The sequence below is a fragment of the Crotalus tigris genome, unplaced genomic scaffold (assembly GCF_016545835.1).
Source record: "Crotalus tigris isolate CLP2741 ecotype Arizona unplaced genomic scaffold, ASM1654583v1 scf7180000019068.10715455, whole genome shotgun sequence".
Taxonomy (NCBI): Eukaryota; Metazoa; Chordata; class Lepidosauria; order Squamata; family Viperidae; genus Crotalus; species Crotalus tigris.
In genome coordinates this window covers 2,974,955-3,000,675 of record NW_024097358.1, presented here as the reverse complement: position 1 = coordinate 3,000,675, position 25,721 = coordinate 2,974,955, and the positions used below count along the sequence as shown (strand labels likewise).

At 40.6% G+C, this 25,721-nt stretch overlaps 1 protein-coding gene across 2 annotated transcripts in view; it reads right to left on the bottom strand.

Annotated features, from left to right (window-relative positions):
* FANCI (FA complementation group I) overlaps positions 1 to 25,721 on the bottom strand; it is a 28,645-nt gene that overhangs the window by 1,803 nt on the left and 1,121 nt on the right. For both annotated transcript variants that reach the window (XM_039359077.1, XM_039359078.1), the window contains exons 3-37: positions 24,951 to 25,023; positions 24,434 to 24,564; positions 23,600 to 23,756; positions 23,469 to 23,526; positions 22,883 to 22,924; positions 21,941 to 22,064; positions 21,154 to 21,239; positions 20,911 to 21,043; positions 20,701 to 20,793; positions 20,396 to 20,532; positions 20,011 to 20,191; positions 18,931 to 19,018; positions 17,769 to 17,899; positions 17,330 to 17,400; positions 16,859 to 16,973; positions 15,449 to 15,571; positions 14,626 to 14,694; positions 13,668 to 13,769; positions 13,255 to 13,440; positions 12,553 to 12,674; positions 11,342 to 11,506; positions 10,296 to 10,475; positions 9,156 to 9,322; positions 8,945 to 9,024; positions 8,589 to 8,705; positions 8,111 to 8,162; positions 7,514 to 7,641; positions 6,632 to 6,700; positions 6,398 to 6,488; positions 4,870 to 5,054; positions 4,209 to 4,265; positions 4,014 to 4,073; positions 2,876 to 2,953; positions 2,072 to 2,167; positions 947 to 1,063 (exon numbers count right to left, since the gene is read on the bottom strand). In XM_039359077.1, coding sequence (XP_039215011.1) covers positions 947 to 1,063; positions 2,072 to 2,167; positions 2,876 to 2,953; positions 4,014 to 4,073; positions 4,209 to 4,265; positions 4,870 to 5,054; positions 6,398 to 6,488; positions 6,632 to 6,700; positions 7,514 to 7,641; positions 8,111 to 8,162; positions 8,589 to 8,705; positions 8,945 to 9,024; positions 9,156 to 9,322; positions 10,296 to 10,475; positions 11,342 to 11,506; positions 12,553 to 12,674; positions 13,255 to 13,440; positions 13,668 to 13,769; positions 14,626 to 14,694; positions 15,449 to 15,571; positions 16,859 to 16,973; positions 17,330 to 17,400; positions 17,769 to 17,899; positions 18,931 to 19,018; positions 20,011 to 20,191; positions 20,396 to 20,532; positions 20,701 to 20,793; positions 20,911 to 21,043; positions 21,154 to 21,239; positions 21,941 to 22,064; positions 22,883 to 22,924; positions 23,469 to 23,526; positions 23,600 to 23,756; positions 24,434 to 24,564; positions 24,951 to 25,023 — 3,864 coding nt within the window. The remainder of the gene's footprint in view (positions 1 to 946; positions 1,064 to 2,071; positions 2,168 to 2,875; positions 2,954 to 4,013; positions 4,074 to 4,208; positions 4,266 to 4,869; positions 5,055 to 6,397; positions 6,489 to 6,631; positions 6,701 to 7,513; positions 7,642 to 8,110; positions 8,163 to 8,588; positions 8,706 to 8,944; positions 9,025 to 9,155; positions 9,323 to 10,295; positions 10,476 to 11,341; positions 11,507 to 12,552; positions 12,675 to 13,254; positions 13,441 to 13,667; positions 13,770 to 14,625; positions 14,695 to 15,448; positions 15,572 to 16,858; positions 16,974 to 17,329; positions 17,401 to 17,768; positions 17,900 to 18,930; positions 19,019 to 20,010; positions 20,192 to 20,395; positions 20,533 to 20,700; positions 20,794 to 20,910; positions 21,044 to 21,153; positions 21,240 to 21,940; positions 22,065 to 22,882; positions 22,925 to 23,468; positions 23,527 to 23,599; positions 23,757 to 24,433; positions 24,565 to 24,950; positions 25,024 to 25,721) is intronic.

Sequence of the window (25,721 nt, the reverse complement as noted above, 5' to 3'; positions counted from 1 at the left end):
GAGAGAGAGAGAGATTGCTGCTATCCCCAAAAGAAGGATCTTTTGGTGTGTTCCTTCAGACTATAAAGAAAACCTCTTGGAAACAAGGAGCACATCTGGAAATTTGGGATCTTAGTGGGAGGACATTCACAAAGTGGTTTCCAAAATGGGCATCAGCAGAACACTTGTGGAACATAAAGGCCTTGCTGCGAATTGGCCGGGGCTTTACCTCACTCCCTTTTCAATGTCCAGGTAGTCCCCGACTTCAAACAGTCCATTTAGTGACCGTTTGAAGTTACAGGGGCACTGAAGAAAAATGATTTATGACCTTTTTTTACACTCATTTATTTATTTATTTATTTATGAGACTTATATACCGCTTTAAGTGCAAGCACTCTCTAAGCGGTGTACACCAGTAAGCAATGTATATATATATATATTTACATTGCCCCCAACAATCTGGGTCCTCATTTTACCTACCTCGGAAGGATGGAAGGCTGAATCAACCTTGAGCCGGTGAGATTTGAACCGCTGACCTGCTGAACACAGTCAGCTAAAGTGGCTGCAGTACTGCACTCTAACTGTTGCGCCACCTCGGCTTATGACTGTTGCAGCCTCCCCATGGGATCAAAATTGGCAACTGGTTCACATTTATGACGGTCACAGTGTCCCGGGGTCATGTGATCCCTTTTGCGACCTTCTGACTAGCAAAGTCAATGGGGAAGACAGATTCACTTAGCAGCCATGTTACTAACTTAACAAATGTGGCAAGAAAGGTCGTAAAACGGGGCAAAATTCACGTAACAATTGTGTTCCTTAGGAACAGAAATGTTCAGCTTGGTGAATTGTAGTCATAAACCAAGAACTTCCTTTATATCATGAAAGGAACCTTTTAAAAGAAGGTGTGCAGGCATCAAGGGAGGGGTCTTGGAGGCACATGGAGAGGTCACCTTTCCTGCTAACTGACCTCATTGTGGTCTGGCTCCTCCTCAGCATTCTGTTCCTGTAGGACATTTTCTATAGTAGATACGTTGATTCGGAAATCCCGGGAGGCACTTAGTTTCATGTATTGCATTAAGTTGACCTGGAACACCCAGAGGTCAATCAGTTATTTTGCAAAACGTTTATACCACCCATTCAAAGGATTGATAAGAAATACCAAATTTACACTTGGTTTATATGAGGTATGGTTACTGTAAGTGTATATAGATCAGTGATGGCGAAGCTTTTAGAGACCGAGTGCCCAAACTGCAACCCAAAATCCACTTATTTATCGCAAAGTGTCAACAGGGCAATTTAATCTGAATACTGAGGTTTTAGTTTAGAAAAAAACAACTCATACATTAACATCTTTTGTCTTAAAAGAAAAACACAATGACAAAGCTTTCAATGATACAAACAACTTTTTACTGAAAAGTAAAAGTTGGCATTTGGCATGCTTTTGAACAATTTATGTGATTTCTGCTGTGGTATGCATGCTGATAATTTGTCTAACCTTGGCTTATACTTTGTAAGTTTGAAAGCAACACATACAGCACTCAGGTCATCTGTTAGTCTGTTTCTGGTGTCAGATTTGATATAATTCAAAGCTGAAAACAGCCCGCTCGCTCCGGAAGCTTGTTTTGGCTAGGAAGGGGCTTGAGAAATGGCTTTTTTCCCGTGGAAACTTAGCCAAAGAGAGAGGTGCGTGTGCCCACAGAGAGAGCTCCAAGTGCCCCCTCTGGCACGTGTGCCATAGGTTCGCCACCAATGGTATAGATCAACTAAAAATTTAACTGAAAATTTGCATCTGAATAGAAAGAATTGGGTTTATGAGACAAATAAGTTAATAGTTCATCAGAGGGCAAATACAAAGACCCTTCTCGATCACTCTGAATTCTAACATATCGGATGCTATTTTGATGTGGGAAGTCAAGAAGTGAAATTGCTTATGCAAATGAAAAATAATTAAAATGTTGAACTTGGGAGGCAAGGCTAATGAATCGTAACGTGCATAAGCATCAGATGCAGTATAAAAGATACGCTAAGTTATATCACAATTGCCAGTATTTTATAAAAAGGAATTAACGATATTTTTAGAATTAAATCTTACCTTTGCCTTTTTAGAGAGATGGATCAGAAAATTCTCATACTGTTCTATGGCGAAAACCAAGTTTGGAATTGGTTTAGTCTCCCGCAGCACTTTAGCCTATGAATTCCAAGAAAATCAGCATAGCAATAAAAGATAACACATTATTACTGTTTAGGATTTTATTTGTTTATATAACTACCCGTCTCATAAGAAGTGTCACCAGACAGCATCCAACAAAGAATTTTCATGGGCCAGAAGTTAGCAAAAGTAGAACAAATGAAAAGAACTACCATATTTTGAGATCAAAATAGACCAGATGTTATTTTTTACATTAAAGGGCTAAGCAAGTGTTTTAGTTATAAAGGAATTTTTGAAGCAACGAAGTAGAATACTGTTGGCTACATTAGTTTCACACTTATGTAAATAAAAAACATGGAAAGATTTTAAATATTTTAAAATACACCACTGACATCACTCAACTGAATCAAGTCTTCACACAGACATTTGATGTAACTAGAATCTCTCTGTGGACAGAAGCAAAATGATAAGTCTTCTATCCAAGCATCGACCATGTTAAGTCCACCCCATTTTCTCTTAACATTTATTGTGTACGAACACATCAATTGTTTCTGATTGTGTGAATATCTCATTTTCCTAGAAGTTGCTGCTGTTCTAGAATGCAAAAATAAAATGTCTGGGAACTACTGTAGGACAATAGTTTAAACCCACTCTTAAGATGTAGATATAAGAAAATATTGAAGACCAACTTTTAGCTCAGCCTGCCTTCATGGAACTACATAAATGTGAAAAACTAACCACGCTTACCATAACAGCGGATTCCTCTCCCTTTTTGTCTTTTTTCTTTTTTTCACCTGCAGAGGTCAGGGTTTCACATTGGATGTTCTGACAAAAACAAAACATCATATTAGGAAGACATATCTTTAATGCAGGGGTGTCAAACTCAATTTTATTGAGGGCTGCATCAGCATTGCGGTTGCCCTCAGGGGGGCCGGGTGGGTCTGGCCAGGGTGGGTGCGGCCTACTGGGTGGGCATGAATGGAGTGGGTGTGGCCTACTGGGTGGGCGTGGCCAACTCTACATCATTCGCATCAAGGGTGCCTGTGGGGGCCTGGGCAGGAGTGGGACAGATCTGAGGGTCTCTGGCAGAAGGGGGTGGGACCGGGGCAAGCGCCAAGGAATTTCTTCATTCCTCACAAGGGGTGACACCTCCCCAGCATGCACCCAGGGGGCAGGGCCGACACGGCAGGGGCTGGTTCCTCGCTGTTTCCAGACAGCCTTGTGGCACTAAGACTGAATGCATTTCAGCATAGATGGCCACCACAAAATTGTACATTGGCTCCCGGCTGGCCTGGGCCAGGGCCAAGGCAGCGGGGGCCATTCCCTCACTGTTTCCAGGATGGCTTCGCGGGCCACATGAAACCACTTCGCGGGCCGCATCCGGCCCCCGAGCCTTGTGTTTGACATGTCTGCTTTAATGGGTCTGGTGGGAATAGAGCAACTGGGTACATGAGTCCAGAGGCTTCAGTTGGTTATTTGCTGGCAACAGTCTACTGATGTGTTTTCCTAACTCTTGAGAACTACAAGCTCACATTGTTGTTCCAATGACTTTTGTCCCAGCGATAGAGAAATTCTGGATCCTCATTCTTACCATCCTCAAATTCAAGACTTTTCCGCCTGCTACATTCATATAGTTCTAGAACAGGGTGGAATTCTGTCTGCCAGCAACATCTAATAGAACTTTGATCCTCAGATTTTGATATTAGAGCATCCACAGATGTATCTGGATTGCCACCAGCTTCCCATCCCTACCAGGGGATGCTCAAACTCAAATGCAGTTTGATTCAACAAAGTTGCTTCATCTTACGCTCATAGCATTTCTCTTCTTAAGCTAATAATAGCTTCATCTGGGACTAGAAATAGGAAATTGAGCACTTTGTCTCACCTGGACGTATGTGATGAAGGCGTAGCACTGAGGAGTCATGTGAGAACCAGACAGCCTAACCTACAGAAATAAAAGGGTGATAGTTATCCTGAGAGTTTCCTTCTATGATCTCCACAGACTCTCCATTCCTACCTGGCCCAATATTTATAATGTCCCTAATAATGATAGGCATTGTGCCCAAGGAGCTATACTCACCAGTTTCTCAAATCGTCCCGGAATCCCTCCGGCTGTGTTTCGACACACTTGGAGATACTAGGAGAGTAAAGCAAGAGGACGTGTCTGAGGGATAGGACTGCCTTACTCTCCGCGAAAGAATATATATATAAACTAGGCCTTGGGAAGGGAGCAGTGGAACATTAATGGAGGAGAAAAGATTACTCAGAAAGAGGAGAACATGAGAAAGAAGAATAACATGGCCTTTATTTTGCTTGATATAAGATGGGATAGAGAGAAATTCTTTCAAGAGTGATATCAACGCTTTGAGGTGAGCAAGGCCAAGAAGTAGCACAGGAGGAGATTAAGAGTATTTTTTTTACTGTTGCAGATGGAATAACAGAATCTTGCCTCTTTCCCCAGATAAGGAATATCGTTTCACATTACCCAACTCAAATCAGGATGTCTTTATATATATTATTCCTGGGCCTTATAGCAGGCAACTCCATGCTTCTAGGGTCTGCATAACCAAACATTTGGCAGACACCACTTAAGGTTCAGGCCCTTTTTAGGAATAGTCCTGTAGACATTTTCTGCATAAACCAGCTCTTTTCTACTGTTCAGTCTAACAGCTGTCTACATTTTAACTCCCTCTGAATAATGGACTTAAGGGAAATTTGCCTTTATCCCTCCAAGCACTCACATATTTTACAAGCGTTGTGAGAATGGCATACATCTTGCTGAGACTCCTAAGCAACGTGTCCACACAGCTTCCGGTGGGTAGGGCCGTTTGGACCAGCTCGTGGTAGGCCGTCAGCAAAGTCCCAAGCTGTAGAATGACAGCTTTCTCTAAAGGTTGAGTCTGGATTATTGCTTGAGAGGCATTTTCTAGTAAAAAAAAAAAGGAGGGGGGGAGTTATGTTCAGGTCACAAATCCTCTAGGTCTGAATCCTCTACAACAGTGGTTCTCAACCTTTTTAATGCCGCGACACCCAACTGGTCGTAAGTCGAGGACTACTCAACCGGTCGTAAGTCGAGGACTACTCAACTGGTGCAGCATCGTTTAGACCAGTGGTTCTCAACCTTTTTAATGGCGCGACCCCCAACCGGTCGTAAGTCGAGGACTACTCAACTGGTCGTATGTCGAGGACTACTCAACTGTTTGCAGACTGGGACTTTTGGCGGGCTCAGCAGGGCAGAGACAGCCTGGACAATTCCTATTGGCTTTTGAAAGTCAATAGAATTAGACTCTATTCAAGAGAGTCTATTCTATTGGCTTTCAAAAGCCAATAGAATAAAAGGGAGGAGCACAGCTAAGGAAAAGGGGGGAAAATGGCGGACTGCGTTGTTTGGCGACCCCCGTGAAATGGTCGTTCGACCCCAAATGGGGTCCCGACCCACAGGTTGAGAACCACTGCTCTAGGATTATCTGCTTTGGATGGGAGGATCTTTTTTTCTCTCTGAGTTGTGGTTCAGGTGGACTTCTAGCACATGGTTAGAAAAGAGCCTGGGATTCTTAAATTTCCTTGTCCCTGAATCCCTCAATTTTTCCATTCTTACAGCTACTTACGTTTCATCATCAAAATTGGATATGATGGTTAGTTTCCTGCTATTTTAAGCGAATACAAGGAAAGTGTTATGTAAGCTTTAAAATAAGACTTCATTAGATCCAAAATGTGGCCATTAAGTTTATTGGATCAAGCCAATCAGAAAACATCGATCTTCAATTGCAATTTTCTTAAGACAAAAAAAAAGAAAGAAAATAGGCTGCGCTAAAACTGATTGAAATTATGCAGAATGTTCAAAACCAGATAAAATCTGATTTGCACCTCTGGAGGCTCCCTCTCACCTCGTGAAGATTAAACTGGCACGATTTTGTGATCAGTCACATTTCTATTCCTCTTTTACTCCTGTTTACTACCTAAAGAGGCAAAACTTTTTCCTTACGGCCCATTTTTTTTTTCTCTTTATAGCCAAAATGTATAGCTGGGATCTCTTCTGAAAAAGAGGATCTTAATATATCTGATCATGTCTACTTGTTTGATCTGACAAAAGTGGGGGCCCATATTTTGCAAATACCAAGGCAAAGTTCTAATTATATTAATTTGAAAGCTGATGATGTAGATTTGCTTTAATGATCATAGCTGGGCTTTCTCCAGAAGCAGTCATTTTTGACAGAAAACAGGCAATTATCCAAGCATTTCACAAAAGAGGTTCTTCATAAATATTACCTGCTGCCTCAGATCCCAAATAGTTTTTCATCCTGTTGATCAGCCAATCTACCTCTTCAAGGATCTTGTCTGCTTGACTCAAAACCATCAACTTAAAAAAAAAAAAAGACAGAGGTTGAGACAACTTACACCACGTAAGTAACAAGCCAGGTGCTGTGCGATGCTCTCTTCTAAAGTAGCAATTTTCATGTTTCGGTAATTGCACTCTTTAAGTTGGATCCCAATATAACTTACACAAGCAGTAGGAGCTGCAGTCTTTGAATTCACAAGGGCAAAGTGACACTGATGTTCCATCTCAACATCCTGGGAATATTAATAGAAACAGAGATTATCTTTGTTACAACCCTCTCTAATCTATCCCATACTGGTAAGATTGCCAAGAATCCCATTAAAGGAAAAGGGATGCAGGTTAATAAACCAATTAGGTTCACAAGACATTGTTTTAATCGTGGCTTGTTGATATAGTAAAACCAAGACAACTGGCACAATATGTTGAGCTACAAGCTAGGTTCATACTTCACATTTTATTTTAAATATTTTATTGGTTTTTAACTATAACAATCTCCAGTGTCTGGTGTACAGAGTGTTGTCTTGGTTTATATTTTAACCAAAAAAGACAATAATAATTAACAATCAATAATGATTCAGTTTGATAATTCCATAATTAGTATATTAATTAATGATATATTTCTTTGATCTCCCCTTCTCCCATTCACATTCTCCTTCTTCAACCTTAAACAAAATATAATTCTTAATATTTTCAATATATAAATGATTAGATATAGGCATTTTTTATGTTTATACAGATAATAATCATCTCTCTGTATGACATTTTTTCAGCTTATATTATTCTTATAACCATCATCTCATTAGTTCACCATGCGTCCTATTTTCGTAATTTTTGTTTACGTTTAATTTCCTTTATATTCAATCCAATTCTTATCGGTCATAATTTCTTCATATGTTAGTCATCTAACTGTCCAGATTTTCCCAAGTACATCAGCTAGGTTCATACTTCAAATGCCCCATATCAAATCACATTACAACTTAGCTTGAAAAGGGAAATCCTGGATTATCTTGAGTTCAATCTTTAAAAGCGCAGCTGGTCTTCCTCACCTGATCTATGTCTCCCAGCTGAGCATGGATGTCTTGGGCAAGATCACGCAGTAGGGCGACTGGGCTCTTAACAAGAGCATGCAGTGTGAAAAGCAGAGAGAGTAAGCCTTTGCAACAAGGAGCATCTTCTGTAGAGAAAGAGAAAAAAACTCTGTCAACAAGTTTTGAAAACGTTTGATCTGGTTTCACTTGCCTTCACAGGCGTAACCCAAACACTCTCCTATGCGTGGTTAGACTGTTCTGATTTCATTTGTTGCATTTTATTTTTTATCTTTTGCCATAAAACCCTACGTGTATATTCAAATATGATATGAGGGACTGGTTAGTTGGGGAACCAGGCATACCTCTTTTTTTTTCATTGTCATAATGACTTTTGGTATTATCCATAATTGAAAGTTCCAATTTGGTTCCCACTAGCAAAAACTTTGAGGTGGGCACATTGAACATGATTGGCTTTAAAATTGGGGATAAAAAGCTATTGGCTCGTTCACTCAAGTCAGGTGCTCAGCCAATGTCCAACCTGCACTGTTGCATGGAGTTAGTGAGCAGTCCGAATTCACCTGGAACAGCATGCTGACTCAAGCAATTAACACTCACCCAAGCAAGTTTCCTTGCAAAGTTTCACTGTCCAGGATAACAGCTGCACAAACTGCATAAAGAGAAAAAAGCGATTTCTCATTAGTTGATTACTCCTCAGTCACTTAAATCCAATTTCTCAACTAACGAGGCTTTCAGAGCAGACACTTCAAATTAATAAAAAGAATTAACGGACCTGTAAGGACCCGCTTCAAAACCTCATCCCAAGAAAGCAGGACTCTTGGAACAGTTTCATTCCAAAAGGAACTTTTATTAGGAGAAGCTGATAGCAGGCATATAAGGCAGGGTCAAGAACCAACTTAAGAACAAAAACTTTACAATAAATCAATTGTACTTTTATAATACTCAATAATTCCTTGCCATTCTGGAAAGCGTGGCGAGGAGGTAGATGTACTGGATATCTTCACTTTGAGTTATTAGTAAAAATAATAAAGGGGGGGATACAAAAAAAAACCCTAAACAAATTAAAAATACCTACCTGGGATGAGGAAGGGTCCATCAGTTTGGAGAGCATCACAAGGATGTTGATCAACAGAAGAGCTTCCTTGCTGCTGAAATCTTCTTCTGTGTTGCTAAGCAGGTTTGTTAGTGATCTCTGAAAAAAGGCAAAAGAAAAACATGAAACAATCATCCGAAGGAGGTATGAGTGCTTTGAGAATCAAGCACCCCATTCCTAGTCTAGGGGACTTGGAAGATTTTCTAGGGAAAACTAGAATAATTACAGAATCTTTCCTGAAGGATGCTCCAAAATTGAAGCTCTGACTGACTTTCAGATCCCTGACGGCCCAATATCTTGGAGCTGCTTAGTGGCCATCACCACATGCTTGAGCTCACCTGAAACTGCCGAATCTGGAAGGCAGCTTTCTCGGTGACATTCACCTCTGCTGCCTCTTCGTCTTCTTCATTTGCGAGATCTAACAAAGAGGAATGAATAGAGGGCAGCCAGGAAGAAGTGAAAATCCAGAAAAGAAATCCATTAAATCAGTGTGAAAAGGACGCCTGGAGATAGAATCTGGGTTGGCGAAAGAAGCAGAATCGTATTTACCCAAAGCCTGGAGGAACTGTGAGATTTTGTCTGGATGAAGTTGTGGCACTGTGTTAAAAATCCGCAGCAGGCCTTCCAAGCATAACAATGAGATGCTTTTGCCTTTATCCTTCTTCCCAAATTCTTCTGCTGAGGTTGGGATCGAGGTGTATCTCCACAGGAGGACTCTATAGGAAGAGAAGAATAGACTAGGATCAGATCAGGCTGACTGAAGAAATAATTCCGTGCGTCCTTAACTGCTGCTTTAAACTCTTCTCGTGGTGCACTTTAAGCAATGCACTTAGCAGTATGAAGATCTAGTACAGGGGTCTTCAAACTTGGCCCTTTTATGACTTGTGGACTTCAACGCCCAGAATTCCTCAGCCAGCTTTGCTCCACAAGTTTGAAGACCCCTGATCTAGTCAAAACAAGAATGTTTTGCAAGAAGAGAAGTGCGTGGAATATATATAGAAATGTGCAACACAAATTTAGTGGGTGTTTCCTTTATTCTTCTTCTCTCACGCCTTGACTTTGGTCCTGGTGACTGATCCAGATTGGATCCTGCAACATTATCCTGGGACACATATATCTGCCTTGATTTGTACTTTTTTTTTTTTTTACTCCATTTCTGCACTCTGCATACTCAATCCCAAAAGAAATCAGCTTAAGTAGGTAAGGATGTACATAGGTTATTCCTATATAGGTTATTCCTGTTATTCCTGCCGCTCTTCTAGACAAAAAATATATATATTACTATTATAATACTGGAACTGTTTGACCCCTTAGGACAGTGGTTCTCAACCTTTTTAATGCCACGACCCCCAACCGGTCGTAAGTCGAGGACTACTCAACCGGTTGTGAGGACTACTCAACTGGTGCAGCACCGTTTGCAGAATGGGATTTTTGCCGGGCTCAGCAGGGCAGAGACAGCCTGGACAATTCCTACTGGCTTTTGAAAGCCAATAGAATTAGACTCTATTCAAGAAAGTCTATTCTATTGGCTTTCAAAAGCCAATAGAATAAAAGGGAGTAGCACAGCTAAGGAAAAGGGGGAAAAAATGGCGGTCTGCGTTGTTTGGCGACCCCCGTGAAATGGTCGTTTGACCCCAAATGGGGGCCCAACCCACAGGTTGAGAACCACTGCCTTAGGATTTAACTCACCGAGTGATTTTGCAAAGATACTGGAACATCTTCCCTGGATTCTGTCCCTCTGGCCCATCTGTCTGCCCTGCCTCGTCCAGTTGCTGCACTTTCTGCAAAGCTACGCTGACAGCATAGCGCATGAACTCAGTGCTGGAGCGGAGAATAGCCAGGCTCTCCTCGTGGTTTTGGGCACAGTCCCTGAAAAGTTGGAAGAAAATTCTGGACTGAGAAAGTAAAACAGAGTGACAGAGCCTGAAAATAGACAAATGCCACGGCTAAGTCCTTGGATGTTGAGTGGAGCTGAAGACTGCCTGTCTATAAATCCGCATCTTTCAGGCGTCTCAAGCCAACTTCTCATTATCTGCAGCCAGCACGTGAAAGCCGATAAGGATTATAGTGAAATACATTCAGTCAGTACAGTCAGAATGGGGAAAAAAACAACCCAAGTTTTATTGTTTTTGGACCTGAAGGAATAAACAATTATCTTGAATTGTTCAGCTGAAATGGTGCCTATAGAAGCCCAAATTAACTAAAAGTTAAGCTGCTAATACTGCGTTCTGGTCCTATAAGGCCCTCTTATAGTTATTTCAAAATCCTTTTTGTTTCAGGCAAGTAGTGCTGCTTTATCTCCTGCTGCTCTTTTTAAAATAATATTTGGGGGTTCTTATTGAAAGTGCTTTTATGCTACAGGCAAGACTCATTATTCATAGATTCCGTATATGCAAATTTGCTCACGCACTAAAATTTATTTGTAACCAGAAAATTAGATTTGGGGCACTTTGGGGTCGTATTCATGGACATGTAGAGGGACAAAACGTTGGAATTGTCCAATGTGCACATTCACAGCTAAGCTTTACAATATTTGCTCATCTATTATTTGTGACAATTTTACAGAATGTAATTCCTGCAAATAAAGAGCATTGCCTGTATTTTATTACCAGCTATTACAACTCATTTTTGTGTTTCAGGTGCTATTTCTATTTCCATCTCATCTTTTGGTGGCTGCCTTTGATTATTCAAAAGATGCAGAGGCTGGATCAGTGTCTTAAGTCAATATTCTTTACCTGAAGAGACTTGTAAGTAAGGTACACACAAAGCCCATCGACAGGAAGCTTCGGGGAATTTTGTTTGTTGATGAGAGTTTGCTCTTTCCCGCTTTCTCTTTCGAGATTTCACAAAGTTTGGTGTAGCACTTGAACAGGCTCAAAACATCTTCAAACTTGTTCTTACTGCAAGGTAAAAACAGAAAGTCAAGAGACGCAAAATGATTTTTCATTTTGCAGAGGGCCTATTTTCTCTTGACTTAACCGCAGATAATAAAAATTGAAACAGAGTGGTGATTCATTTCTTGATATGCACTAGATGTGGATGCTATGTCTTTGTTACATCATTTCTATTCTTAAGGATGAACATTTTTAAAGGCTCAGAGAACTATTTAATTTGAATTTTAAACACACAAACAACCCGCATCAAGAATCAAATAAAGATACTGTATATATATTTTTTTGCAAAGACTTTTCCTGCAGTTTCAAGGAAAGCAACTAAAGGTAGAACATCTAACTTAGCCATGTACCATCAGGACCAATACTCTTTAAATCTATAGGTATGTATGTATGTATGTATGTATGTATGTATGTAGGTAGGTAGGTAGGTAGGTAGGTAGGTAGGTAGGTAGGTAGGTAGATAGATAGATAGATAGATAGATAGATAGATAGATAGATAGATAGATAGATAGATAGATAGATAGATAGATAGATACGTACATACATTTTGGATCTAAATAGCCCTACATGGTTTAGTTCCTAAAACAAATTCTCCAATACACACAAGGTCATGCATTAAAATCAAAGAATCATCACTGTTTGTGGGTTTGCTAGTTGGTTCAGCCTATTAAATACTGTAGTATTTGGGACTGTCTCTTCACAAGACAGGTGACTGGTGCAACTGGCTGCCACATTATTTTAAACAGCAACTAAAGACCCAGCCTGCTCATCCAGGCACTTGTAAGGTAACAACTGCTCTAGGACCAAGCTACTTTTTTTTTTAAAGATGAACCTTTCTCTGTGTGTGTGTGTGTTTTTTTCTTTCAGGAGTGTTTGTTCATTTTTGTTGTTGTGTTGCTCTTCCTTGCACTTTACAAATGACAAACAGATTTTGTGGTGATGGATCTAACTAATGAAATCGTTCAAAGCTCGTTTAGAAGCTGGGTCCACAGATCTTCCGGTCCAGACAGAGAGGACCAGAAGCTTTAGAAATAAAAAAATCAATTCCTTACCTATAGTTGCCTGTACTAAAGTTGTACTCAATCAAGACCTCACAGATGCCCATCACTAAAATAGCATAGATGTTGTTCTTTAAGCCCACTCCGGTTGATTGAGAGAAGTCTGCCGATTTATCCTATCATTCAAAAGCAAGCAGATCAGAATGGCCACTTCTAATATTTGTACATGGCTGAATCAATCTCCTTCCCATTTGCTTTTCCTCCTTACGATTATGGTTTGCTCTTAGGGGGAGCCTGGATTGACAGGCGGCTGTTACGCATAAGCTGGGTTGACAAGATCAGAAATGAGGAGGTGATAAGCCACCTGGGAAAGCCAAGGGAAACCATCAAAACAATTAAAAAAGGAAAATTAGAATATTTCGGAGATGTGTTGCGACACCCGGAAAAATACGGCATATTCCATTTAATCCTCCAGGGAAAGATGGAAGGCAAACGAGGTCCAGGCAGAAGAAGAACATCGTGGCTTCAAAATCTAAGGGATTGGTTCGGACAAAACTCAGCAGCACTTTTTCGGCTGCTGATAAAAACAGGATCGCCAACGTCCGATAACGGATATGGCACAAGAAGAAGATTGTGGTTTGCATTGTTTACTATTTTTTCTGCTGTTTTTGATCTCTCTCTTTTCTATATATTGTAGAGAGGTGTTTGGAGTACGGTAGCATAGAAATGTCACAAATAAACAAATGAATCAGTTACCAGCTCAAAATCTTCCAGTTCACTCTTGATCATTCGTCTTGTGATGGATTCCAACATCTTATCCAATTCTTGCTGGAAACTTCTATCCTCCTCTTCCTCCTCCTCCTCTTCTTCAGCTTGCTGGTGCGCAGTTAAAACATTCTTATACCAGGCCAAACAATGCTGAATGCAGCACAGGAGGTGAGCCTGAAGGAATCGTGGCATTAAACTATGAATGAAAGATGTCCTTTCCTCATTTTCAAAGCCAGCCAACCCTTAAATATCTTTTCAAAGGCTCCATTTAATTGGCCTTCAATGGATAAAGCAGGACAAGGGGCATAGGAAATATGCCAATATCCTCTTGTTGATCCCAAATGCAAACTCAAAGACAGGTTTAAAACAAGTGAACCGTTTGTTTTTTTTTCCTTTCTCACCAAAGGTTCCTGCAAGAAGATTTGATCTCTTTGAGCCAAGATGCATCTCTCTAATTTCAAGGGGGGCAGCAGGTCTGGTTCAGCTTCATAATATTGCCTTATCTGTTGCAATAAACAAAAGAGATGAATTTGTTAAATGATGAATCATAATCTATTATTTTATAGATTACGAACAGCGAGGAGGAGGAGAAAGCTCCCCCATTAAAAATAGATTTTTTTTTAAAAAAAAAAATTGGAATGAAGCAACCATTTGCTGAATGAGGGTGAAGAGAGATGCTTCTGTCGCAATCACCATTTCCTTCCAGGAATAAATAGACTTTTGTTTCCTTTAATGGGGTCTAAGATGGATGAATCTCCTTTGTCACTTGTTACTTGCCTATAAACCAGGGGTTCTCAACCTTGGCAACTTTAAGACTTGTGGACTGCAACTCCCAGAATTCCTCAGCCAGCTTTGCTGGCTGAGGAATTCTGGGAGTTGAAGTCCACAAGTCTTAAAGTTGCCAAGGTTGAGAACCCCTGCTATAAACAGTAATGCCTTTCAGAACACAGCCACTAATTTGGTCTCCCAAAGGTGGTTTTCCAAAAGGCAATTGGGCTTTCTCGGGGTTTTTTTTTTTGAAAACGCTTCGCTTCTCATCCAAGAAGCTTTTTGGAAGAGGTTTGTTAAGATATATTTGTCTTGGGCTCAAAACATTACTCTCATGAAGAATATGTGCCTTAGATCCATATTTCTTCCTCCTCCCCAACTACGTGGGAAATCCTTCTTCTACATTCCTATTTTGAGGCACAAAATTAATTTGCCATTTTGCCCCTCCAATCAACTGGGCTTGTGCTTTCTCTTGAGAAGCAGAATTACACTCTAAACCAGGGATACTTAAAATTTAAAAAGGTGACCCCCCCCAAACTCTGGTTGGCTTTTCACTTAAATCCAGCTTCTAATATTTGATCATCACTGTACCTGTGAGAGAAGCATGTCCAGGATGGAATGACTCAATTGAGAGTTCCTGCGCAGGACGTCATTAAAACCCTGGAAAGACAAATGAAGGGAAAGAGGTTTGTTTGTTTTTTAAATGTGAGCCTGACACAGATCAGAAAACTAAAGAAGCAGAAAGTCTGCTATCACCACAAAGAAGAGGGAGTCAAGCTATTCTCCAAAGCGCCTGAAGGCAGGACAAGAAGCAATGGGTGGAAACTAATCAAGGAGAGAAGCAACCTAGAACTAAGGAGAAACTTCCTGATGCTGAGAACAATGAATCAGTGGAAGAACCTGCCTCCAGAAGTGGTGAATGCTCCAACACTGGAAGTTTTTAAGAAGAGATTTGGACAACCATTTGTCTGAAATGGTATAGGGCAGTGATGGCCCTGCAGGCAGCCACACCCTCTGCCCGTGCCTTGCAGCATCAACTGTGCGCAATGGGGCGTGAGGGCAGAGTCTTGTCTATGCTGCCTGGCTGCCATGTCCTTGACTGCACTGCTCCGCGTGGGCCACGCTGGGGGGCGACTCTTCTCCAGGAGGGCTGCTGGTGAGGACGGGGTCACGGGGAGAGGCAAGGCTGGGGCAACAGCACGTGTGCCCACAGAAAGGGCTCCAAGTGCCGCCTCTGGCACCCGTGCCATAGGTTCACCACCACTGGTATAGGGTTTCCTGCTTGACAAGGGGGTTGGACTAGAAGACCTCCAAGGCCCCTTCCAACTCTGTTATTAGCAGTAAGTTTACTTGAGACACAGCTAGAAATGGAGAAATGTTACGGAGTTAAGGTAAGCGGAGAGGCCCCCCTTACCTCATAGAGGGTGAGCCTAACATCAGCTTGCTGGCTCAGGCATCGCCTCAGACTGCCTAGGATCTCTAAGCAGAAGGCCTCATTGGCTGCCGCGTTATAGCGGGCGTGGACATCTACCTGGACCTGGAAGGAAGGAACAGACATGGAAATCTCTGTACAGGTCACTGGTGGCGAACTTTTTACAGACCGAGTGCCCAAACTGAAACCCCAAACCCACTTATGCATCGTCGGGTGCCGGGTGGGTGTGGCCATTGGGTGGGCGTGGCTACGGTGGTAACGGCAGACTGGGTGGGACTAAAAAGTTCAATCAATCAATTCCAACTTTGCGAGATCTTTTTTTTCCCCGCGAGAAGTTGAAATTGATCGATTGAATGAACCTTTGGGGGTTTTTTTTGCACACGGCAGCGGAGGCCTAAAGCGAAAAGGTTTTATAAAACCCAGCTGAAGGCCTAGGACTGGGGTGACGCTGTGCGTGCCCACAGAGAGGGCTCTGAGTGCCGCCTCTGGCACCCGTGCCATAGGTTCGCCAGCACTGGTACAGGTAGTCCTCGACTTTGGACCGCAATGGAGTCCAAAATTCCTGTTGCTAAGCAAGAGATTTGTTAAGGTGAATTTTGCCTCAATTTACATCCAGTTGTTAAGTGACTCACTGCAATAAGAGGCTTTTTAAGTGAACCTGGTTTCCCCACTGACTTGGCTTGTGAGAAGGTGACAAAAGGTGATCACGTGACCCCGGGACACTGCAACCGTCATAAATAATGAGTCAGTTGCCAACCGTCTGAATTCGGATCATGTGACCACGGGGAGGCTGCAACCACTGTGTGAAAAACAGTCATAGGTCATTTTTTTCCCCCGGTGCCGTTGTAACTCCAAACAGTCACTAAATGAACTGTTGTATTCTTGTTCTATGGACAGAATCCTGTACATGTTAAACTTAGACATCTAACCCTGCTGGTTACAGTAACACCGTATTCTGTAAGCTTATGAAATCAGCCTAAGTTGATGGTACCAGTTAAATGGGAGATATTTTTTTCAACTGGAGTCAGATCTGATGGAGAAGAAACTAAATAATAAATACGAATAATACATTTATACGCCGCCTGGCTCCCAGTGACTCTGTAGCCATTTCTGCCATTGCTCAAGCCTACCATCATTCCATACTGTACTTCAATACTCCCAACCAGCATCAGCACCCAGGACAGTAATTTAAATCTTTCGAAGACATTGGGGATAGTCCCTTCCACTGGTTAGTTATAATCCATCGGTTAGTTAATTGTAATTAGCTGTTTCTATCATTTCTCAGACAACTCCCTTCCAGCATACGCATTAGTGCAGCAGATCAAACTCAGCATCTGCAGGAGAGCTACTGAAACATGCTGGAACCAGTGCTATTATTTATTTTTTTTTTACCTGACTGGCTCCAATGGCTTGGCTGCATTGGGAAGAGGTCAAGCTTCCCAGAACCTTAAAATTTTTCAAGAGCAGCAAAAATCCAGCAACTGCTGACTTGCGGGCATCTAGCTGTCTGCAATCAAGAGAGAAGAACGCTTTAAGGCAGAGTTCCTCAACCTCAGGATGAAAAATTATTAGAATGGTGGGCTACTTGTTCACAACCCAAAACAAGAAAACTTGAACATTTGTAATTTCCCTTGTCACAGAGATTTAAGGTTCTCTGTCTGGAAACCATCAGTCATTCTTATTGGAATTTTTTTTTTTACTTCACTCTTCAAGCAAACATTTTTGAGATAAAAGTGATCCAACAGTTCTACTGAATTTTACTTAAAAAAAAAAAAAGCATTTGCACATACGTATGCAGGGGGAAATCAACAAACATGGAATACATTTTTTTTAAAAAAAAACAAAAAAACAAAGATAACTTACCCAGAGAACATGGATTTGCGAAGAACAAGGATCAATGAATCCCTCAAAGACATGCTTATTTTGAGCAGAGGCTGGGAGAAAATAAATGTGTTAGACTTGAGTATCACAGGCTCATAAGCAAGGGATTTCCGAGAAGGAATCAACGGCAGCCGGGAAATTGGAATATGACAGAAAGGGCAATTCTGGGCATGTATCTTGGTTTGATAAACTGTCTTTATAACTATTGCAATACAAAAAAAAAACAGTTTTGTAACCCACTTTGGGCCTTTTCTCTATGGGTGGGAGAAGGAAGAAAACCTTTTGAGCAATTAAAGATTCATTTTCGGTCCAAGTACACTTTGTGTTTCTAATGATCTATAATATGCCTTGTTTTTTTTTTTAAAAAAAAATCTCAATTTTTGAGCAACCACATAGTTATAAAAAAATATAATTACGTTACCTGTACAGCCTTGAGAAACCCTTGAACTGTGTCAAGGGGAAGGAATGAGAAATGCTCAAAAGCTTCTGTGACATTAGAGGAAGAATTCTGAAGGACAAGAGGAGCAGACAGAATAATACTGGACAAAAGCTCTGCAAAGAGAGGAGAACATCTAAAGCTGTGGCATCTGGTAGGGTAAGAGACAGGATGGTGCTCTGACTAGCAGATCCTTTCAAAATCAAAAAGGCAGGCAGATACGCATTGATTTGCAGTTCTGTCTAATATCCATGCATATTAACCCATGTAATGTGACTGTAGTATTATCTATCCTTTTTATTATCTTCTTTACTTCCTCCTTTTATTGGTATTATTCTCTGTTGTTTTGCACGTATACTGAGTGCTTCTGTACTGGAGACAAATTCCTTGAAGTAGAATAGAATAGAATAGAATAGAATAGAATAGAATAGAATAGAATAGAATAGAATAGAATAGAATAGAATAGAATAGAACAGAAAATAGAATAGAGTAGAATAGAATATACAATATAATAGAAAATAGAATAGAACAGAGAATAGAGTAGAATAGAACAGAATAGAACAGAGAATAGAGTAGAGTAGAATAGAACAGAGTAGAACAGAGTAGAGTAGAGTAGAATAGAATAGAATAGAATATACAATAGAAAATAGAATAGAATAGAACAGAGAATAAAACAGAAAATATAGAGTAGAATAGAATATACAATACAATAGAAAATAGAATAGAACAGAAAATAGAGTAGAGTAGAATAGAACAGAGTAGAGTAGAGTAGAGTAGAGTAGAGTAGAGTAGAATAGAATAGAATAGAATAGAATAGAATAGAATAGAATAGAATAGAATAGAATAGAATAGAAAACAGAGTAAAGCCCCATCTACGGGACCCAGGCAGCACACAAAACCACCCACCCACCCTCCGGTCCATGGAAAAACGTCTCTCCATGGAACTGGTCCCTGGTGCCCAAAAGATTGGGGACCTCTGCTTTACATCCTCATGTAAAGCTTGCTGAGTAAGTCCTTACGGTTTCACGCATTAGAGAAATCTATCATTGGCTTCTTTAATTCAGCAGCCTGGGGAAATTCCTGGCTGATGAAATCCTGGAAGTTTGCAGTCTATTTTATGAGCTTGAATTCCGTAAGACAAAATTACCTATGAAGTGGGTGATGGGAAGGCCTGCATTTGTGATCACTCTGTTCAGGATCTGCTCTAGAATTTCACTTCTGATCGGTTCGTGGCCCTGGAAGATAAAGAGTATTTTAAAAATGCACATATTCTCCAGGTAGTCTTAGGAGCGCTATTACAATCTGTTGAAGCTATGCTACCTTGGCTGATGCTTTACCAGGCAGCCCCAAAGAGGTTTACTCTAAAGCCATTGATCAGCACAGAAAGTGCCTCTATAAGCACTTGTTGAATCTATGAAAAAGAGGAATTCTCTCTTAAGGTTTTACTTTCTCAGGTAGGTTACCTTGCTCCTGTTTTAATTATTTAAATAGTATTTTTGAATGAAAGTTGGTTTTCTGTTTAAAAGCAAAAACAAATTGCGTACTGTGCCCTTAGCCCATTCCAATAACAATTCGCCTTGAACGAAGTTTCCTGCTGTTTTTTCCTGTTTCCCACAAATAGTAAGAGGCAGGGTTAAGGGGGAAAAAAATCAATTTTAATTTATTTTAAATTGAGAAGGAAAAAAACTGTGACCAAATTATCAAAACAACTTGACTTTTTGCCTTTAAAGACAGTCTAGAAATATTTCTAAATATCAGAAGAATTAAAAAAAAGCCTATTATCAGTGATGGCGAACCTTTTAGAGACTGAGTGCCCAAACTGCAACCCAAAACCCACTTATGCATCGTTGGGTGCCGGGTGGGTGTGTACCATTGGGTGGGCATGGCTGCGGTGGTAATGGCAGACTGGGTGGGACTAAAAAGTTCAATCAATCAATTCCAACTTTGCAAGATCTTTTTTTTCCCGCAAGAAGTTGAAATTGGCTGATTGATTGAACCTTTTTTTTATTTTGCACACGGCGGCGGAGGCCTAAAGCAAAAAGGTTTTCTAAAACCCAGCTGAAGGCCTAGGACTGGGGCGATGGTACACGTGCCCACAGAGAGGGCTCTGAGTGCCGCCTCTGGCACCCGTGCCATAGGTTCACCACCACTGGCCTATATCAACAGAGGAAAAAAATATAGCTTAATATTATATCTACAGTGTCATACAGTTCCATTTTTACATTACCTTGAAAGTTTCCAAGAGGATATCAGCTCCCAATTTACACACCTGCTGGGCTGGAGTTTTGGGCAGAATATGGTTACTTTCTGTGGTTTTACTTCCAAAAAGTCTTTTTGGCCCATAAGAGTCCATGAGGATAAATCCAAGTTCTACTAGACCCTGGGTCACATGATCCCAACCAAACACGCTGGGTGGGACATCGGAAAGACAGAGAAAAGAAAACAGCACAATAAAGGGATTCTACATCTGTACTTAAAAAAAAAAAACCTCTTATAGTAAATGTGTTGATTACAAAGCTTCATGGTTTAGGTGGGGAATTAGCAGGAGGAAAAGGTAAAGTTCCCTGCATTAATTGCTCTAAAGTCCAAATCGACAAGCTGTAGTAACTTACCTGTTCGCGACAACTTCCAAAAACATATCAGATATATCATACTGTAGAGGAGCTAAATCCTGTAGAAACCTGGAGCCCTGAAGAAACTGTTTGTCCTTGAAAGTTTTCATAATTGATGTTTTCAGAAAGTCAAATATCTAAAATACCACAAGAATGAGCAGTTAGGACTTCCCTCAATCAGTGTCTTGAAGGGAACAGTTCAGCAAATTCAGTACAGAAGAAGCATAATTAAACATGACAGCACGATCAGGTTTTCTGTAACTGACTAAACGAGAGTCACTCAAAATCGAGAAAGAGGGACATACCTGTTCTTTAAATCGATGTATTCTGGCCATTGAAAGCAGAATAGTCACACTGAAGGGGCACAGGGCTTTGCTAGGATCCCCTTGCTGCTCTGCCTAGGAGGCATAAAAAAAATGCAAACCTATTTAAGAGAACTTCATATTTACAAAGAAGTAATGCCATATGGCTTGCCTGAGATCAACTCATTCTCTTAACTCCGCCATTTAATATACCTTTAAGTATTTTATTAGCTCCTTTCCTAGATCGTGGTCCAGATTTATAGCTAGCACAATATGCAGAATGACGGTGCCTTCCACGTGGCGGAGTTGTTCTAAGGGCACTGTAGCTTCTTCAAGTTCCACTGATCTGGAAGATTGAGTGTCAGTTGTGATAAGAAGGGAATGCAATATGTCTGCTTCAACAAAGGGCGATGGATATCACAGCTAAAATCGAGAAGGTGGGAAAAAGCGACTTACCCTGAATCTCTCTGCTCTTCTTTCTGCTTTTTATCCATCTGGTTGAAAAAGTTGACAATCCCTTCCAAAATGTTTTTCTTGCTACCCTGAGAAGTGATGAGATGGCTGTGTTACACGATCCATATTCCAAGTGTTTGGGGAAACAGGACAATTCGTCTGAGCCATGAAACTATGATGTTAGAGCAGACATGTCAAACACAAGGCCCGGGGGCCGGATGCGGCCCACGAAGTGGTTTCATGTGGCCTGCAAAGCCATCCTGGAAACAGTGAGGGAACGGCCCCCGTTGCCTTGGCCCTGGCCCAGGCCAGCTGGGAGCCAATGTACAATTTTGTGGTGGCCATCTATGCTGAAACGCATTCAGTCTTAGTTCCACAAGGCCGTCTGGAAACAGCGTGGAACCAGTCCCTGCGTGTCAGCCCTGCCCCCTGGATGCATGGTGGGGAGGTGTCACCCTTTGTGAGGAATGAAGAAATGCACCATGCCTTGGCACTTGCCCCGGTCCCACCCTCTTCGCCAGAGACCCTCAGATCTGTCCCCCGCCTGCCGAGGCCCCCACAGGCATTCTTGACGCGAACGATGTAGAGTTGGCCGTGCCCACCCAGTAGGCCACACCCACTCCATCCACGCCCACCCAGTAGGCTGCATCCATCCTGGCCACACCCACCCAGCCCCCCCCCCCAAGGGCAACCGCAATGCTGATGCAGCCCTCAATGAAATGGTGTTTGACACCCCTGAATTAGAGTGATGTTGGAAAATTTGGGAGGGCAGTTTACACAAAAGCATTACCTTTGAAGAAAGCAGCAACAGCTGATAAACCAAAGGTGGGATTTCCTGGAGACCTAGCTTGGAGAACATTCTTAAGACCTTTTCTACCACAAACTGCAATTCTTCCTTACTCAATGGAACATCCCTGTATAGTGACACAAAAGGCAGATTGGTGCCTTTTCAGAAGACAGCACCACATTTGCATCAACACATACATTTATTTGTGTCTATAATATATACTGGCTTTCTGCAAAGCTCTTAAGGAGCAGAATTGGTTCTCTCCTTCTCAGTGAACCTTCACAATAAACCTGAGATATACAGTCAGCTGAAATGATGATTAGGTTAATTTATTTTATTAATTTTGTGAGACTGCCCAACTCTATAATAATTTTATGTGGCGTGTGTTACACATCATAATTCTGTTTGATTTTTTTAGCTCACTATCTCCCATAAATTGAGGCACTTTGGGTTTCAAGCCGTGACTTAACTGATGGACCATTGTGGCTTAGTCATTAAAACAAAGCCAATGAAAAATAACATCAACTAATAAACTTGTAGCTAGATCAAGATTTGAATACAGATATTTTGATCTTAGATTGGCATTCTAAACAAATTCAAGTCTGACATATAATATTCTTTTTCCACAAAGACAAGCTTCCCTCAGAATATGTTCGGATTTGGGCCATAAATAAATTCTGAACTTGGAACACTTTAAATAATCTTTCTAAGCAATTTTCAATTTCATCAGCCAATTCAGGAAAGGATATAAAAGCATTCCTCAGCACCTGGATCTTTCCAAAATGATGCAGATATGAATGCTTTCCTTTGGAACCTTTCCCACATAAGGAACACAAGGGAAGAAGCCTAGAAAACTTGCTGAAGTCCAAGCATAGACTGTTATTGAACATCTCTGTGCAATTGATCCCCAAGTCTTAGACCGCTCCCCCAAAAGGAAAATTTTACCTGAACATGGAAGTTAGATGGATCACATACTGAGGACTCCATCTGTCCCAAAAAAAAATCAGTCTGAATATAAATATAGCAAAAAATACTTCCAGAGAAATGCAATTGTTTAATACACTGAACCTACAAAGAGATTGGTGGAACTTTACATTTAATAGGGCAAAGAATTTTCAGACTAATTAAATAATCCACAAAAGCTTATACCAATACAAGTAACCAACAATCTATCCAGAATTCAACTGTCTTTTTCTTATGCAATGCTTTCATTTACAAAGTGGTATTTGAAAGCTCTAATTCTGAGGCTTACTCAAAGGATTACAAGGCAAATGTAATCCTGAACATTTCCAGTTATTATCAAAGTAAACACTCTATTACCTTTGCTCATTATCTATAGGAAGAAATATGATGACACTTCATAAAATACTGGGGAGGAAAGAGTGAGCAGGAGGGAGAGAGAGAGAGAGATTCCATGTATTTATAATTTAGCATGTGTCTATGTAAATTATGCCAATAAACACTTTACATGAAATTGACCACCAGAACAGATGCCACCAAATGGCATCTGATCTGACAAGCGCAAACTTACCTGCTGGAGCAGAGGGTATTAATCAGCTGTTTCTTATATTCGTCCCCAGTCAGCTCACCTGAAAAGGAAATGTTAGATGTTGCTAGTTAGCAAAAGACAAAGAAGGGAAAACTGAAGAGGAGTAAGCTTACCTGCCCCATATTCAAGGGTCTCCTTAGATGTAGCCAGCAAAGTAAGAAGTGTAGGAAAGAGTTCCAAAGATTTGCCACTCAACAGGCTGCCTCCTTTAATTGCTTCAATGAACAACATAGCCAAGTCAGCCAAAGTAAGCCCTGGCATCTTGTGAGCCTGAGGTATTAAATATAATATTTTAAAAATTATATTACATAATTGATTATATTAAAAGGGTTCAGACCAAAGAAAGAAACGAGCTCTGAATTACATTACAACTATAAAAGTGTCACAGAGGTACTTCTTTTAGTCACAACATGAAATAGCTTTCCCAAAATAAAAGAGGAACTATTACACACATTTTGCATATCATGCCAGCTATTAAAAAGCTGAGGATGTAGCCCGGTCTAATTTCATGATCAAAAAAAGCAAAGCCTATGCATGCCACATCGTCCATATTGCAGCCTTTCCCATTCTCAATGCCATTCAATTACATGGGCTTCAATTTTAAGAATTCCCCCCCTGCTAACATGAGAATTGCCAAGGATTCTGGGAGTTAGTTCACAAACTGCATGTGGAGACTGCCAGCTTAGATAAAGTTGCTTTTTAAAAAATTAACAACTGTGAGAGGTGCCCTAACAACAACAAGGAACAAACAATCCCAGACAGTAACAAAGTATTCATTTTTAGAAATCTATATAAGCATACATAGCATTGGACTGCAAAGGAAATGTTATCATGTTGCTAATATATTGGCCAACTCAAAAAACATAAACTTCTGACTTAGATGTAAAAGGCAGTCATCCCCAGTGTTAACTTGGGGAAACCCCTGAGAAGCTATTTTTATCTTTTACCTCTAACATAAGCAGTCTTATTATTTCAGATGCAATTTCCACTTGCAGGTCACCAGATTCCACTAACTCGATACAGTGTTTGTAAATACTTAGTCTTCTGGCAACACCTTTCTGTTGAGAGCAAGGCGAACCTAAACAAAAAAACACACAACAACAAAATATTGTTAATTTTGTACTGCTTAAAACAGTGGAAAGTTGGATTTTTGAAGTCTGAAAGCTTGCATGTTCCTTTATCAACAGATAGGGCGACTTTATCAACAGATGGGGCGATTTGCTTTCCCAATACTTTGTTGATTAAAAAGAACCAACTATTTATAAGCTATTACTTGATGCTAGCCTGTTCTAATGATATTAAAAGGAAGAAAACCCAGGTATTAAAATGAAACTGAGAAGTAGGTTGTCCCTAGTATGGTCAGAAACTGACTACTATGTTTATACTTGCTCAAAAGACTAGCTTCGTATGGACAAGAAACCATGTCACTGGGCTAGAGATCAATCCACTAGTCTTAGTAAGTACCTTTGAAGATTCCTCTCAGAACAGCACCAATCCCCTTCTTCCTCAAAGCATGTTTCGTAACAAGGTCATTCAACTGTGGCAAAGAGACCAGAATTGCAAAACGTGTCATTCCTTTGAACTTTTACATTCAACATTACCCCCAGTATTAATCTTGAATAAAAACATGCATATTTAATGTAACCTATAAATTATCCGAAGAATAATCTGTGCAAGATTGTGAACATGTTGAAAAAAGGAACGAGTGAGAATTCAGACATAAACAATCAAGTGACACAGCAAAAGAGTCGATTGATAGCATATTTCATAAATGGCAAGCTAGCCCAGTTGGCAAGAAACCTGGGTAAGAGCAGTTGAAATCATACAAAATATTTATGTTAATGTCTAATGGGTTTAATATGGTTTCTTGTTCATGGTTTGATAAATATTCTACAAAAACATCCGTTTTAATTTCAGCAGGACAAATATCGATATTTTTTTTCATGAAAAAACTTAATTTTTTTACAACAAAAACAATAGCAACATGGTTTTTACATTTTTGCAAATGCTCTCAATGTCTGGCAAATAATTTTGATTTTTGTGGACCCCTGACAGGGTCTTGGGGAATCCCCATGGGTCCTCAGACCACACTTTAAGCAACACTGCTTTAAAGGAAGTTTATAAACTTTAGCTCAGCACTACCTAGAGTGCCACAGCTTGCCCAGCATGGGGACCAACATGAAGAAGCTACTGAGGATAGAACAGAAGGAATTCCCAGACAAAAGTGGTGCACAA